This window comes from Canis aureus, chromosome 6, assembly GCF_053574225.1.
Source record: "Canis aureus isolate CA01 chromosome 6, VMU_Caureus_v.1.0, whole genome shotgun sequence".
In the NCBI taxonomy this organism is placed as follows: domain Eukaryota; kingdom Metazoa; phylum Chordata; class Mammalia; order Carnivora; family Canidae; genus Canis; species Canis aureus.
This window is the reverse complement of record NC_135616.1, coordinates 10,619,010-10,634,562: the sequence shown is the minus strand read 5'-3', so window position 1 is coordinate 10,634,562 and position 15,553 is coordinate 10,619,010. Positions and strand designations below refer to the sequence as shown.

The 15,553-nt window shown below is 39.2% G+C and overlaps 1 protein-coding gene across 29 annotated transcripts in view; it reads right to left on the bottom strand.

Moving 5' to 3' along the window:
• The window catches only part of DLGAP1 (DLG associated protein 1), an 875,942-nt gene that overhangs the window by 261,644 nt on the left and 598,745 nt on the right, over positions 1-15,553 (bottom strand). For 24 of the 29 annotated variants that reach the window (XM_077900117.1, XM_077900118.1, XM_077900125.1 and 21 more), the window contains one exon: positions 6,404-6,618. In XM_077900117.1, coding sequence (XP_077756243.1) covers positions 6,404-6,618 — 215 coding nt within the window. Of the gene's footprint in view, positions 1-6,403; positions 6,619-14,716; positions 14,831-15,553 lie in introns of all 29 variants that reach the window. The other 5 variants (XM_077900141.1, XM_077900142.1, XM_077900127.1 and 2 more) reach the window with 1 other exon arrangement.

Sequence of the window (15,553 nt, the reverse complement as noted above, 5' to 3'; positions counted from 1 at the left end):
AGGTCGTGATCATTATAGGAACAGGCCAATCTAGGTCAGTTTCCTTCTCAAACAGGCTTTTCTAAAGAGCAATTATGGGATCCCTGGATGGCTCAGTGGTTTAGCACCTGCCTTTGGCCTGGGGCGCAATCCTGGAGTCCTGGGATCGAGTCCCACGTTGGGCTCCCAGCATGGAGCCTGCTTCTCCCTCCTCCTGTGTCTCTGTCTCTCTCTCTCTCTCTCTCTATGTCTATCATAAATAAATAAATAAATCTTTAAAAAAAATAAAGAGCAATTATATGGCAAGAAACCAAGATGTGGTATAGACTACAGTATTCGCCCATGCTCCTCTCATTTGGAGGAGGGTATTCATACTGAAAGAGGAATTGATTTTTCTTAAGCTGGGAATGGTGACCTGAGTTGAATATAGCAGGCAATTTCTTGTACCAGTTACTGTTTGTTTTGTTTTTCAATGAGGCTTATTTCTAGCAAGGGGTTGAAACATATTTAGATACTTTCTCTATGAGCAAGTGAATGAGTTTTAGTTTTAAACTTTTTTCCATTTCTTACCACTCTGGAACCTGGGGATGGGGGACTTGGGAGGATAGAATGTAATAAAAGAAAGTACTATGGTCAGGAAAGGATGGGAAACTCTCTTGAATTCATGTCACTGAATTATAGTCACAAACTATTGTAGTGTCAGGTCGTATTATTCTGTTCTCTTCCATTATAAAGAGCATCAGCTGTTATGTGTAAAATCATACTGAGGGTCAGGTAGGAGAGGAACATCAAAGTGTCTGGGGAAAATAGACCACAAAGGAAAACAGGCATTTCATACCACTTTACGACAAAGATGGGAGGAGATATATATGGCTACGTTCTTAAACATGGTTTATGTTCTAAGGGGAAAAAAAATCTCAATGCTCTCATGTCCACATACTCTAATTCCCCTTTTTCTGGGGAGAGAAGGATCTGAGGAACTGTAAGTAGGCAGGAGGAGCTTGTGGAATGTGAGGAACTAGCAGAGGACACAGTATGTCTAGAGAGAAAAAAGGGAGTGAGAAGTTTATACGAAGATACCCAAAAACAGACACTTTAGCAAGAAGCTTGTTTTGGGTTCTTGATATAAAACTGATCCATTTTGGGGCACCTGGGTGGCTCAATGGTTGAGCGTCCACCTTTGGCTCAGGGTGTGACCCTGGGGTCCTGGGATCGAGTCCCGCATCAGTCTCCCTGCAGGGAGCCTGCTTCTCCCTCTGCTGTGTCTCTGCCTTTCTCTCCGTGTCTCTCATGAATAAATAAATAAAATCTTTAAGAAATCATCAGCCCTTCCTTGCAGCTCTCAATGGTAACAAGCAGATGTGAGAACAGAGGTGAAGCAGAGGTGAAGATGCCCTTGGTGAAAACACTAAGCACCAGCTGTATACAGTCTCTCAAAATAAGCAGATCAGATTGATTTAATTAGGCATGTCCCAATTCCACTTACAAAATAAAATAAGATGGATCCATTTTATTTATTTTATTTTATTTTTTATTTTTTAAAGATTCTATCTATTTATTCATGACAGACATAGAGAGAGAGAGGCAGAGACACAGGCAGAGGGAGGAGCAGGCTCCATGCAGGGAGCCCGACGTGGGACTCGATCCCGGGACTCCAGGATCACGCCCTGGGCCAAAGGCAGGTGCTAAACCGCTGAGCCATGCAGGGATCCCCAAGATGGATCCATTTTAAATTTCCAGACTACAGTTGTAGGAGAACACCCCATATGCCTCTTCTCAAATTATTTTATTTACCAGTACTGCTCTTTTTGTCTTTAAACAGTGAACTCCCAGATCTTCTGTGCCTCATCCTTACAATTATATACAGTAGTGCTGAAAAGTCTGAGACCATGTGAATGAGAGACAGGAACCTACGGCATCATCAGTCAGTGAGAAGTAGGGGCTGGAGAATCGTGTTGAGAAGGGTTCTGAAATGTATCTGTGTTCAGTGGAAAGGGTCCTGTGATCCACTAAAGCTGGGATTGGCTAATGCTGTCTGCCACGGGCCTGGGGGTTGTGGGGTGGGGTGGGGGAGCTGTGATGGGAGTCATCTAGGTGGTACTATCATGCTAAAAGCCTAAGCCTTTCATTATATTTGGGTGTGTGTTGGGGGGTAGGGCTCAGAGACATTAATCCATATATATGTATGATATATATGTTCAGGATCAGGAAAATAATGAACATTAAGAGGATTAAGCATCTTGAAAATGAAAAACTACCTACCTTCAAGGCATTTAGGACTGAATATGAACCTTCTTGAAATCTTTTGTTAGATAGTTTATCAAAGTTGCTACACATTCTACCTAACTGGTCACCCCCAAAGCCAAACATGCAAAGAAGCCTGGAGCCCTCCTTGCCAATTTCAGAGGCCTTTCAAAGTCTATGATTATAATGACTACTTCCTCAAGGAGAAAATTTGTCTTAGTGCTTGGATGAGGGATAAAGAAGTATGAGGAAATTTTAAAGTGTTATTTACCTAGAATTAATGGATGGTTGAATTTAACTTTAGAATCTTTTAAATGGCAGCTCACTTTTTAAAAAGTTCTACTGGGTGGGGGAGGGGGAAGTCCAAGACAGGATTTGGACGTGGTTTTAACTAATCAGGGTTGTAGGCAGTAGTCTCGATGCTAGAATAAATAGCAAATCATAACAAATCCAACTAAGGCTTAAATTCATCAGAGCCAAGCTGTGGCAACACACTTTGAGGGGATTCTGGCCACTAAACCTCTTCTGGACTTGCCTGAGAATTTACTATTAAGCATCCAGAAGTTATTATTTGAAAATACTAATGTTTGATTATCCATTTCAAGTTCATCATGGTTAGCTAATAACAAAGAAAGAAGGCAAAGCTAATGGGGAGGTGAAGGGATTTGTTACCAGCTGTGGAACAAGACAAGGGAATGAGAGAGATAATGGTCCTCAGTGAGTAGCTACAGAAACTTCGTGGCCCAAAGATGGAGTTCCCTGTCTGAAGCCTGCTCGTGACTCTGGAATGTTCAACTGGCCTTTGGACACAATAACACTGAGTAGGTGACGTAAATAAACCCTCAAGATGCCTTTTAAAAATAGAGAAGAGAAAATGTAAGAAAGTACAGGAGTGCTTTCTCTCCAACATTTCTGACAGAAGATAGGAGTTGAAAACCTCAAACAAAATGTTGCCCCAATCTCACTTGGCTAATTTTAGTTATCTTGGTTCATGGCTATGATTCATCCCTAAAGCTGTGAATTGCTGAGGAGGAAGGAGGAAAAAAAAATTGACTTAAATGTCAAAGAAGTAAGAACAAAAATATAGTTTTCTTTTTTGGGGAAATAGAATTCCAGGATATGGGGATATATATTTTTTTTCTCACGAGGGACTAAATGCTTCAAACTTCTAGAGAAATAATGATGGTCTTGAGTCAAAACATCATTAAGGAATAAAAGACAGCATTGATTATAAGTCATGTTATGTTTGAATTTTTGCCTCCATAGTGTATTTCTGTTGGCTTCTTGTGTGCCTCCTTAAGAACCATTAAACTAGAACTCACCAGGAATCATCTGTAGTTGAGTATGATGGAAGCTTAATACGTAGACTGTAAAGAGGAATGGAATCCCTAAGCCAGGTGAAGGAGGAATGAATGGAGACAAACATGACTATGAGAAATAAGCCTGGGGAATGGGATGATAGGAAAGAGAAGAACGGCATATTTGAATGATGATCAGATGTTGTCTTGCTTGCTAAAGAATAGAGACGGTCTGGTGAAATTCCATCTTGAGTAAAGAAAAAAATGTCTAATTTATTAGGGGTCCCCTAGTAAATTGGTTGCCATTTTGAATTTCCGTAGGTTTGGAGGAAGAAAATATTCACTAACAGCTCAGCTCAGTGATTGTTTTCACTGTCTGAAGTAGCTGACTTCTCTACCAACATCTTAGCCACTATCTGTGTTAGTCTCTTTCTTAAAACTCTTAAAAACTGCTGCTCTTAAAACTTCTGAGAAGTCGAAGAAATACATGATGGTTGTAAAAATAGGGCCCAGGACTTGAAAGGAATATATTATGTAGGAAGCAAAATGAAAAAGAAAGAGTTCCAATGACTTCAGAGCAAATATCTGCCACCCCCCCACCCCAGCCCTGAAGGTGTGTGGAAAGTAGCCCAAGGCATATAAATGTGAGAAGTGATTTCTGCACCTACCTTTGTACTCAGCCTCCTCAGAGCACTTCCCTCACCTTTCTTGTGCTCCACTCCTTTCGGTTCTCCCCATACCTGGGTATTACTGTGAGCAGCAGCAATCACTATGTCTCATTACCCGAGACCCATGTGACAAAAGCATCCTGAGAGATCAACTAACAATACTAATGTGGTGGAAGGCACTCTGGAGGTTGCAGAGTCCCACTGCTTGCTGAGGAAACTGAGCTCTTGAAGGTCTAAATGACTTTCATGACCTAAGCATTCTCTTCTTTGCTTCTTCTGGAAGATGTTAATTAACACCAGGACTGTGTTTGCCTATTATGGTCTCTAGTGGAGAGATATTTTAAAGTCCATAGAAGATATTTGCCAGAAGTTATCCTTGGCCACCCTCATTTTAAACCACCTTGGCAGACTGCCTTTATTACAAATCCAGGTTGGTTGGTTTTTTTTCCCCCTAGACTGGGTATATTTGATTTTCTGAGCCTTTGTGAGATGTGCCAATGTACAACATAACCTGTTTATATTTTTCATACCCGTGATCAACTTTTACTTTGTGTGGCAGTGTTATGGGCAGAATGACATTCCCCACATAGATATATCAAAGTCCTAACTTCCAGTACCTGTGAACATGACCTTACTTGGAAATAGGGATTGCTGATTTAATCAAGTACAGATGAGGTCATTAGGGAGGGTTCTAATCCAATATGAGTGGTGTCATGAAAGTCAACTGTGGGAAGACACAGAAAGGAGAACGGCCATGTGATGACAGAGGCAGAGATTGAAGTGCAGCAGCTGAAAGCCAAAGAATACCAAGGATTGCCAGCACAACCAGAAGCTGGGAAGAGGCCAGGAAGGATTGTCCTCAACACGTTTCTCAAGGAGCATGGCCCAGCTGATAACTGGATGTCAGACTTCTAGCTCCCAGAACTGTGATATTACAAGTGTTTGTTGTTCTAAGCCACCCAGTTTGTGGGACTTTGTTATGGCAGTTCTAGAAAACTAATACCAGTAGTCATCAAGGCAAGGGGGAAGGGCATCTGTAAGCCGAAGGAAAGTAAGAAGAGCTTCTTTTCGAGGGTACCTGGGTGGCTCAGTGGTTGAGCATCTGCTTTTGGCTCAGGGTGTGCATCGGACTCCCCGCAGAGAGCCTGCTTCTTCCTCTGCCTCTCTCTCTGTCTCTCATGAATAAATGAATAAATAAAATCTAAAAAAAAAAAAGCTTCTTTTCTTGGGTTGGTTTACTAGTGTCATTGGTATTAATTTTTTATTGAAATAATCTGGAGAGTTTCCACATGACCTCTTGAAAAAAATTTTTTGTGAGAGGACTCTCTCTGTCTACTTATTGAAGATACAGCGTATTTTGCTATTTAAATGTTTCCTTCATAGAATAGTCCACTATTTTTCAGTGCTCTAGATTAATTATCTAGTTTGTTTTCCTTAATCTGACAGCTTTGGCCTTTTTGTATTTTTTTTTTATTTTGTCTTTTAATATTTTATTCTGTAACATAAAGTAAATGCATGAATAGTAGTATGTATTTCTTCAAAATATGGGAAAAGGTACTTAAAAATCTGAATTATCCATAATATATTTTTTAAATTATGGTTCAAGCCTTGACATATTCCAAGGTTCTGATTTACTCTTCATAAATAATATTAAAAATTAAATTAGGCCTTGCTTAAAATAATAAATTTCAGTAGTTTCTTTTGCAGTGCTGTTCTCTATTTACAAATAGCACAAATGGAGGTAAGGACTACTTATATTTTTCAAAACCCAAAACTATTTTTTAAAAGATTTGATTTTTGAGTAATCTCAATACCCAATGTGAGGCTCAAACTTAAAATTCTAAGTTCAAGAGTCACAGCCATGTGCCCCGCAAAGCATTATTAAGGTCTTATAAATTATATGTGTTTAGTGTCCAGTTTAAAAACCTATATCAAGAACCTTCACATATGACCCAATTTTTAAACATAGCTGCTTTCTATAAATTTCTCCAAGATCATCTGCCCAATTATATTACTCAATTATCTGAAAAATTCAGATTTAGTGGTTAAGAAAACATCTAAGAGTTGAGATACATAGATCTTCTCTTTGACCGGAAATCTTAATTCATTTCAGAAGTGGACTCTGCCCTAGTCACTCCAGGAGTCACACTATCTGATTCTAGGTGCTAATACAAGGAGCTGGACTACAAGAAGTAGAGCACTGGAAACACTTACTTGAGTGTGGTGAGTTCTGTAAGGGATGGCTGAGTAGCCTTGAGATAGCTTTCTCTTCGTGCAGCAACTTTGGGAGAAGGCTTGGGACTTGTGTCGGAGTCACCACTGTCTTCATCTCCCATGGCTTTGATGTAGCTGCCACTCCGCATTCTTCGGCACGGGATTTCGTCGTCTTTACCACGAGGGGTGTACCCTGTCCAGTCATCCTGAGGGACCTATTCATATAGAAAACAGATAATTAATTTTTAATAAAATCCTATAATTTTCTTTCTTTTTTTTTGATATGACACTGAACGTGGGTAACAGATGAATTATCTAGAGCTTTAGACTTTCATTTTTCAATAATGGTGTTGTGTTTTACTGTAATTGATTTGAAAACATTTTAATCCATGCAAGTCCATGTCTTGATCTTTAAAACATCATGTGTATTAGGAAAAATTAAGACCATTGGCTTTGATTTACTTCTCATTTTTCTCATGCTAATAAGAAGAATTCTAAGAAACAATTCCAAAAAGAATGCCATTGGAAAGGAGAACAGTTTTATTTGAGCTTTTCAATTATTTGTTTTCAATTATTGTTTGAAATTTAAGAATCTTTGGTTTTATCTCCACCCTCCTCACACCTTTCATCTCTACTGTCTTGTATCAAATCTCTCTTCTTCCTGAGCCAGCTACATTGACTTCCCAATAACCTATTCTGTCTGAACCCCTCTTAATTTGTATTCAAAGCAGTCTTCAAAGGTTTCCAATGATCTCATAAAAGCTAGTGGTCTTTTCTTAGTTTAAATTTTCCTTGGCTTCTGAACACACACACACACACACACACACACACACACACACCCCACCCCTGAAGTGTTTCTCTACTTACCTGGTAGAGCTACTTATCTGAATTGTTCTTTTCCTCTTGCTCTGCTGGATCCTATTCTAAATCCTCACTTGGGGGTACCACAGAAGAATGTTCTTAGTACACTGCCCCCCTTTTGTTTCTACAATCATTTCCTTTGAGTTCAGCAGAATACTACACTATGCTATAGAAGATTTCTTTATGACTTTCTCTTCAGTTCCACTTAGATTTTCCACTTCAACATGGACTCAGCCTAGGATCTCATTACTCCTCCATTTAGTAAAAGAAATGCATAATGACCACTCTTTTTATCCATTAAGAAACAACAAACAGCCTATGGTACATAGAATACTGCGCAAGGCTTAATGAAAAGAAACCAAAAAAAAAAAAAAAAAAAAAAAGGTTTCTTTTGCCCTTCACATGCTTTAACAGCAATGAGAAGACAGCATAAACACAGTTGGGAATAGTTCCAAATAGACACGTCAGCAAGTTTAAGATATGGCTTCATAAATGGAACATGCACTGAAGAGAGACTAGAAAAAGTAGGAGTTATCAGTAATGGTGATGAAGAAGGAGTAGCCAGGAGGGGTTCCCTGAAACTGGCCAAGTTTCAATGAGAAAGTAAACAGGATTTAATATTTTGATGCTAACTACTTACTGATTATCCATCAAATATACTGTTTCATTATTAACATTTGACTATGCTAAGTATTTGCTTACAGGATCTTTTTTTTTAATCTATGTAATAACTCTGCATAATTTTTTCTGTATTTCTCAGATGAGACACAAGAACTCAGAGAGCTTAAGGAATTTGCCAAAGAACACACAACTAATAAAAGAACACATAATAGCACTGGCATTCAAAGCAACTTGGTTTGACTCCAAAGATTAGAATTTACTTAACCTAAATTTTATGGTTAATAATATATGAATTTTAAATCAGAATGGTTCATAAAATTGTCCACGATGACACATACACATACTAGACACTGGTTTCTAAATGTTATAAGGCCTAGGAAGTGAGAATGAATGTTCCATTAAAAAAGCACCATAAAGGGGTGCCTAGGTGGCTTGGTCAGTTAAGCATCTGACTCTTGATTTTGGCTCAGGTCATGATCTCAGGGTTATGAGATTGAACCCCACATCGGAACACATAAATCTCAACTATGAAGGGGAAAAGTTCCAACCTGGCAGCTCCCGAGGACTTGCTCTTGACCACTATTTAATGCTGTCTTTCTTTCTGGGCTATAATCTTGGCAGCTATAAACCCAAACAACTCTAGTCCCATGTCACCTTAGTAATCCATTCCATCTGATCCATTTGTCGTTTGTTAGCCATGGTAGTAACAGTGTAGAGTTTTAACTTTTTTAGCTAAAAAGCATCAAAATCACTACAGCAACAGGGAAGATTTCTTAGTGAAATTATAAATGTTTAGAACAGTCTTGTTTTCCTTCAGTTGCAAGGTGACTCACTGCAAAGATATGATCATGTTCAGAACCTCATTATTGGCTTAGCAGTTACATTTTATAAATTAAGTTGGTACAGTTGAGGGTCATAGACGATGCATTTGGCACTTGGCCATTTCTCAGTACTGATGCACAGTTCATAAATAAGCATTGGTCTCTGGAATATGTCAGAGACTAAGGACAAACTTATATCAGGTCATATCAGTTATGAAACAAAACGTGGCAAATTTCTGTTTAGATGTTTTTCCCAAAGTTAGTTTATGGTAGAAACTTGGGCTTGCACTAGAAATAGGTTGCAACTGTTGGGAAGGGAATCAACTAGGAAGTATTTAATCTGTATATCTCTCAGTGAAACAGTTTTCAAATGATAGCAGCTAAGAAGTTGCTTGGAATTTAAAAATTAATCCATTGTTCATACACTTAAGGTAGCCTACAACAAAATTACCTATAAATTAATACTGAAATCAGTTTGAAGAAAAATGTAAAACAAAAGAAAATCAAGATCTTGGAGAAGAAAAAGATAATGTCGCTGAAATTGCTATGACCAAGCCCGAAACTTTATTCTGACTCTTTTAAAGCAAAAGCAAAAGAGGAGAGAGTGACCACATAGTTTTCAAAGAAGGTATACCAATTTTTAAGGGGTCTGAGTGTGAAATGTTACTCCCTTTTTACTGGAAAGAGAGGAGAATCATGGGCCACAGCTACTACCATGATCTAGTCAAAGGTTAATGTATCTGTCTGCCTTACTTGCACAGAAAGAAAAAATGTAGGGAAATCCAGAGAAACTGTTAACCTTACAGCTGTCTAAGAAAGCCTTCAGTATGACTGGTCCTGGCAGTTTAAGGGAATAGAAGTCTTGGTAAGGAAGGAAAACTGGAACAAATAGAAAAGCAGCCTGGGCACTTGTTGATGACAGGCCAGCCAGATGTCTTGCTTGTAGGCACCAACCTTGGAGCTGGTTGGAACAAACAAACGTCAAAGGAAGAAGAATAAAATTAATATAATAAAGGCTTGATTTAACAATAGTTTTGAATTAGAGAAAAAGGATTATTTGCTCTTTAATGCATATGTTTAAGCATTAAACTCTAATAGAGAGCTTTATTTTCAATCAAACATAATGGGGATAAGTGTACATTTTTTAATTTCAGGAATAGCCATTCTATAACTCAGACCACAGTTCTGTCATAGTTCAGAAATACAGAAGACTTCTGACCAAAGAATGACCATAACCAAGTGCTATCATCCTCTAATTACAGGATGAGGATATTTTCTTAATTGAAATAGTGTATGGGCACTGAATGATGGATCATTCTAATCATAGCTATAGTCTATTCAGTTACAGAACAGGAGAAAATTAAACATGACCTAATAGGGCATGCTTGCATTTTCTGTCTCCTCCCACATCTCTCTTTGTCCCGTCTCCCTCTTCCTTCACATCTGCAAGTATTTTTTGCTTGTTTCTTTTCCAGTCATGGTCTGGGTGCTGGGAATATACAGCAGTGAAGAATATAAACATGGATCTCATGCTATGGAGCATATATTCTGGAAGCAGTGAAGGAAGAGATAGGTAACAGCCAAACACACACATAAATGAAGAAGGTAATTTCAGGAATCATAAATGCCATTAGGAAAATAAGATGGGGTAACAATGTGGCTGGAGGGTGGATACTTTAACCTGTTCCTCGGAGAAGCCACTAGGAAAGCAGTAATACTCCAGAGGAGATCTGTTGACCAAAGGAGCCAGCCTGGAGGAGAACTGGGAAGAGCTCCCAGGCAAAAAGATCAGTCAGTGTGGAGTCTCTAGAGTAAGAATAAGCTTGGTACATAATTAAAGCCTAGGAATGAAAATGCCAGCATGATGGGAGAGTACCCAGCAAGAGGAAGGTTATAGAAGGAGAGCCCAGAGGTGTAGGGCTAGGCTGTGGAACTGTCTTGCATGTTTGTCTCAAATCTTCCTTCCAGGCTGAACTCAGCAATTCTGAAGCTCCCTCCAACTGCTCCAGATTAAATTGATCTTTTTAATGAAACCTACAGCCTGTATCTCTATGTTAGGGGTCAGCAAACTATAGCTCACAGACTAAATCCAACTTACCATCTGTATTTGTAAATAAAGTTTTATTGGCACACAGCCATGCCTATTCCTTACAACTGGCTGTGACTAATGTCAAGTTACAAGAGCCCAGGTGCATGGTTGTGTTGGTGACCGTATGGCCCCAAACCTAATCCACATTGTCCTTCCGCACACCTACTTTGCATAGTCACACAATGGCATTTATATGTACCACATGTTTTATGCGCCTTTGTGTCATCTCTCCAATTACTGGGTAAGCTCACAGAAATAGGGTAAGCAGTATTGCTGGAGGGTCAGAGGTGTGAGCTCTACATCTAGACTATCCGGGTTTGAGTTCCTTCTTTGTCATTTACTAGGTTTATGACTCAGCTTCCTTGTCTGTTTCCTACCCCATAGAGTTCTGCACGGATTAAATGAGGTAATGCCCACAAATGCATGGGGAGTGCTCAGTAAAGGTCTTTTAGCAGAGCTCTGCACTACTGTTAGCACTCAGATGCTCCCTCATGATGGATGACATTGGGTTTCCAAGACTCATGCCTGCTTCCAATTTTCTTTCTCAAAGAAAGGTCAAAAATAATTGAAATATATTAAGCAAAACATAAAGTCCTAATATACTATCTACTCCCATCATTTTAAATGAGAATTCCCATCAGTAAGTACCCCAACTCTCTGTCCTGGGGTCTCATCTCTATTCTGCAGGGCTGAGAGGGGAGCCTGTAGCCTTTGGGCCACCAGAAGGTTGCCTGGACTCCCAGTGATTGAATTCCAAATGCCTCTTTTTGGTTCACAAAGGAGAAAACCTAGAAGGGGAAAAAAAAGCCTCCCTGGAAACTTTTGTTTGTATTGAATTTTTTATTTTTAAACCTTGACCCTAGACCTGCATATTCCAGATGTATGAGGACTGTCCAGACCAAGAGAGGAAGTCTGGGCTACATGAAAGTTCTGCTCTTTGCCGCTCTGAGTCACAGAGGTGGGGGAGAGGTTGAAAAGGTAAAGAGGGGCAAGTTTCTTACTGTTTACATTGCTATTTCTAGGACCTAGTACATTTCCAGAGAGACAATAGATTTCTGGGTAAATGTGACACTAAATGAATGAATGAATGCCCACAGCAACTTTGCTTTCACTCACTGTATGTGTGACCTTGGATAAGTCTTTTCACCTCGATTCCCTTTTCCCATCTCTAAAATGGGGATGATAATAGAAGTATAATGAATAGGAATTGTGTGTGTGTGAATGTAGTTTGTAAACTTCAAAGCACCATAAAAATCTGAGAAAAAAGTTAGAAGAAATCTGTCTCTTTGTGGCTACTTTTAAAGTAAGGCCAGCCATAAATATCTTGGGAATTAAAAAAGCAGTGACATTTTTGCTTACAATCTTCTACTCATTAAAGTAGATGTTCTAGTATAAGAATATAAATGCAAATGGAATATATGTGTTATCCTATATAAAAATATAAACATTTCATACACAAAAATGTATCTATTTCTCTTTCAGGATCTTTGAAAGTAGACTGTGTTTTGGTGCTGCCAAATTTATTACCCTTTAGGTTTCCCTAAACTCAGATGAAAGAGGATCACATTCATTTTGGGAGATCTGTGAGCAAAAGCTATGATAAGCTAGGGGTCCTTATAAAAATCTTTCCCATGGAGTACCATAGAAAGTTATATGATCCAAGAAAATACCTTCTGTTCTGAAGGTCTCAAACATTTTGCTGATTTTGGGGGGTGGTCACATCCCCACTTGGTTAATAAAGTTTTCGTTTTGAATAGATAAAGTACTCTTATTTTGACTCATCAGCAGCTTTCCTCTACTATCCAAATGTCACACTCCAGAGTCTAAGATACTAATGCAAAACCCTCAGTATGTTTTTGTGCCTAAGAAAGGAATAAATGCCACCAACTAAACTCTGACTCTCCCTAGATTATATGATTCATTCCAGTATCAAAGATGCTAAAATCCAAAACATATGTCTTAGAATCAAACGCCTTTTGAAAAATATGTGCAAAAATAAAAACAAGAAATGGATGTATTCTGGGATAGTAATTATATAACTTAATGTTCATATTTAATAGTGGCCACATTAATAACAATAATTACCATTCATCAGTGCCATGCTTTTGCAAAAAAAACACAAGCCCACATAATGTCTCATCATCCTTACAACTATCTTGAAGGATAAGAAGAATTATTGTAATCTCAGCTTGTCAAATAAACAAATTGAGGTCCAGAGAGCTTAGTAGTTAGCACAGGCTGACAAGTATACCCAAGATAGGGTCCACTGTTTACAATCCAGGGATTTGTCCCCTCACCCCATATTCAGATATTTACTGTCTTTGGAATAACAATTGTTATCTAAAGAATACATCTTTCAGATAAGAAAAACCACTCCCTATGGTTTTAAGATCTGTCTGGAGGAAAAACAAATGTTAATAAAACAAATGAAGGATTACAAGCTTTGAAGTAAAAGTTATAAGAGACACTATTTCAGACATGAGAAGGCTTACTTTGAAAAGGCTCTTCCACAGGACTTGTGGTTCCATACCCCCACTTTTGCTGGGCTGCAGTAAGGACAGTGTAGCTACATGTAGATAGAGTCAGACATTGTGTGCCAATGACGAGCTGAGAGATGATGGCTGGGAGATGAAGCCATGTGTGAGTGAGTGACTCCTGGAGAGCGGATCATCTCAAGATGGGAGGTTGGATGGTGAGGTTTGGAGGAATGAAAATGCGTGAGATTTTGGGAAATCTGAGAGCCACAAAAGGAATGCAGACCCTTAGAAAGCTGGGACAGCTGAAATGGAGCGTATGTCCTGAAATCTACCAGGGGAGGCCAGTACGATTCTGTGAGCAGTTCTGAATGGCAGAGGTTTGGGAGGAAAACTGAGGCATCTAAGGCTGAGGTGGGATTTAAATCAAAGTTCTAATTTGTCAGGAACCAAAGAAGCTGGGAAAAATAAAGTAGGCATTTGATTGATGAGGTAGAAATAAAGACAATATAGCAAGTGAGAGCAGTGATTAAAATGGTGGATGTCAGGAACAGGTTGCTATTTGCAAGGCTGCTCCCCAGTAGCTGCTGATCTCTTCAACCATTGAGTGTTTCTATTAAAGCAACCAGGGGGGCTTGGCTATGGCTTGAGGGGATCAACCTACTTGGTCTTACTTGAGCTAGATAAAGAAGAATAAACGAAAGGAGGAAAAACTGTATTTATGAAAGGAGAGCTAGAGATCTGATATTTATAGAATAATCTGACATTTGTGGAATAACCTCAGAGGGCTGGAAGAGATACCTATGTTACTTTACTACTTCCAGCAGTCCTATGAGTCTTATGTAAGATGGGCATTACTATGTCCATTTTACTGCTGCAAAGCAGACTCGAAAAGCAGAAATGACGCTCTCCAGGTCATAATAATGAGTAGGAGTCTGGCTTTGTCTGACATCAAAGCTTAAATATCATCCTGCCTCTGATGAATGTATATTGATTGAGTGACTAAACAAATAAAGTGGGGGGGGAGGAGTGCATGCTCCCACACAGCTGTACTTTATATTTAAAATAAGCATAAAATGGAACTAATGAAATAAGCAGAAATATTATCTTGTCACTAATTACTAGTACTGATGAAGAGGGTTTAAACTAATAAATACTTAAAATAATTAAGGAGTAAAACAGCATTAGCTGTCTCACTGTCTCACAGTGCCCTTACCAACTGCTATTGTGAGCCAGTGCTTAAACACAAATGGACAGTTTTGGGAGGACTGGAAACCCTGCAGGACAACCACACCTTTTAAGGATGGCTGTGGGGGGCTGCATGCACCCCAGTGGTGAGAAGGCTTCACCCTGGATTTCAGAATGCCTGCCTAACCTGTTTACAGAAATGGCGTGAATGTCTCTGCCTTCTAAGCACTTTTAGCGAGCTCTCAGATTCCCTACTCACTCGGGTCCTTTGCATCTTCTTTACAGCTGGGAGAACTGCTTTTCTGCTCCACACAGCTTTCAACTTGACAAATGCGACTTGGCATAAATGTCCCTGTAGCCTTTTAAGCTTGCTCTTCTCATAGCAAAAGCAGAAAAAAAAGGAGCAAGAATAGGAAAAGGACAATTAACACAATGTGCAGATCCCCAGGTGTGATTGGTGTTTTGCAATCAGATTTCCCTGGCAACCACCCTTTCTAACTCCCCATGAAGCCCAGAGGGGGTGCAAAACTTAATTTGCTTCAGATGGATGAAAAATGACCTTTGAAGGACAAGAGCGAATACCTACCTCTTTTTAAATAGGGCTTAGAACCTTTGCTACATCTCCCTCCAAAGAAAAAATTTTAAACACTCTTAAACAAAACTTTGTAAACAGCACGATGCAATAGTGACTCCATCACTATGACCCTATGGGACTATTCTCACCCACGAACTTTTATAGGTATCTACAGGGTACCTAACACAATAGTACTGGGTAAATACTCCGAAAGCAGTTTCTAGAACACAGTCTCTGGTCTCAAAGGTGTTTACAAGTTTTAAGTGATTGGGCAAATTCAGGGGATAGATGAAGGAAAGGGAAAAGTAGATTTAAAGCAAGTGAAGCTGAGTGGAGTATTTCAGTATCTTTGAATCACTTACTGAGTTTGTACTTTGTTCTTCAAAATCTTCCCTGATGGTAAAACTGTTCCTTAGGAGTTGAATGTCTATGTGTGAAGTGCATGGATACCATTGAGAAAAGGCATTATGGGAGAAATGCAAGGGGCAAGATCTGTGACCCCTTAATGGAGGGGAGGGATCC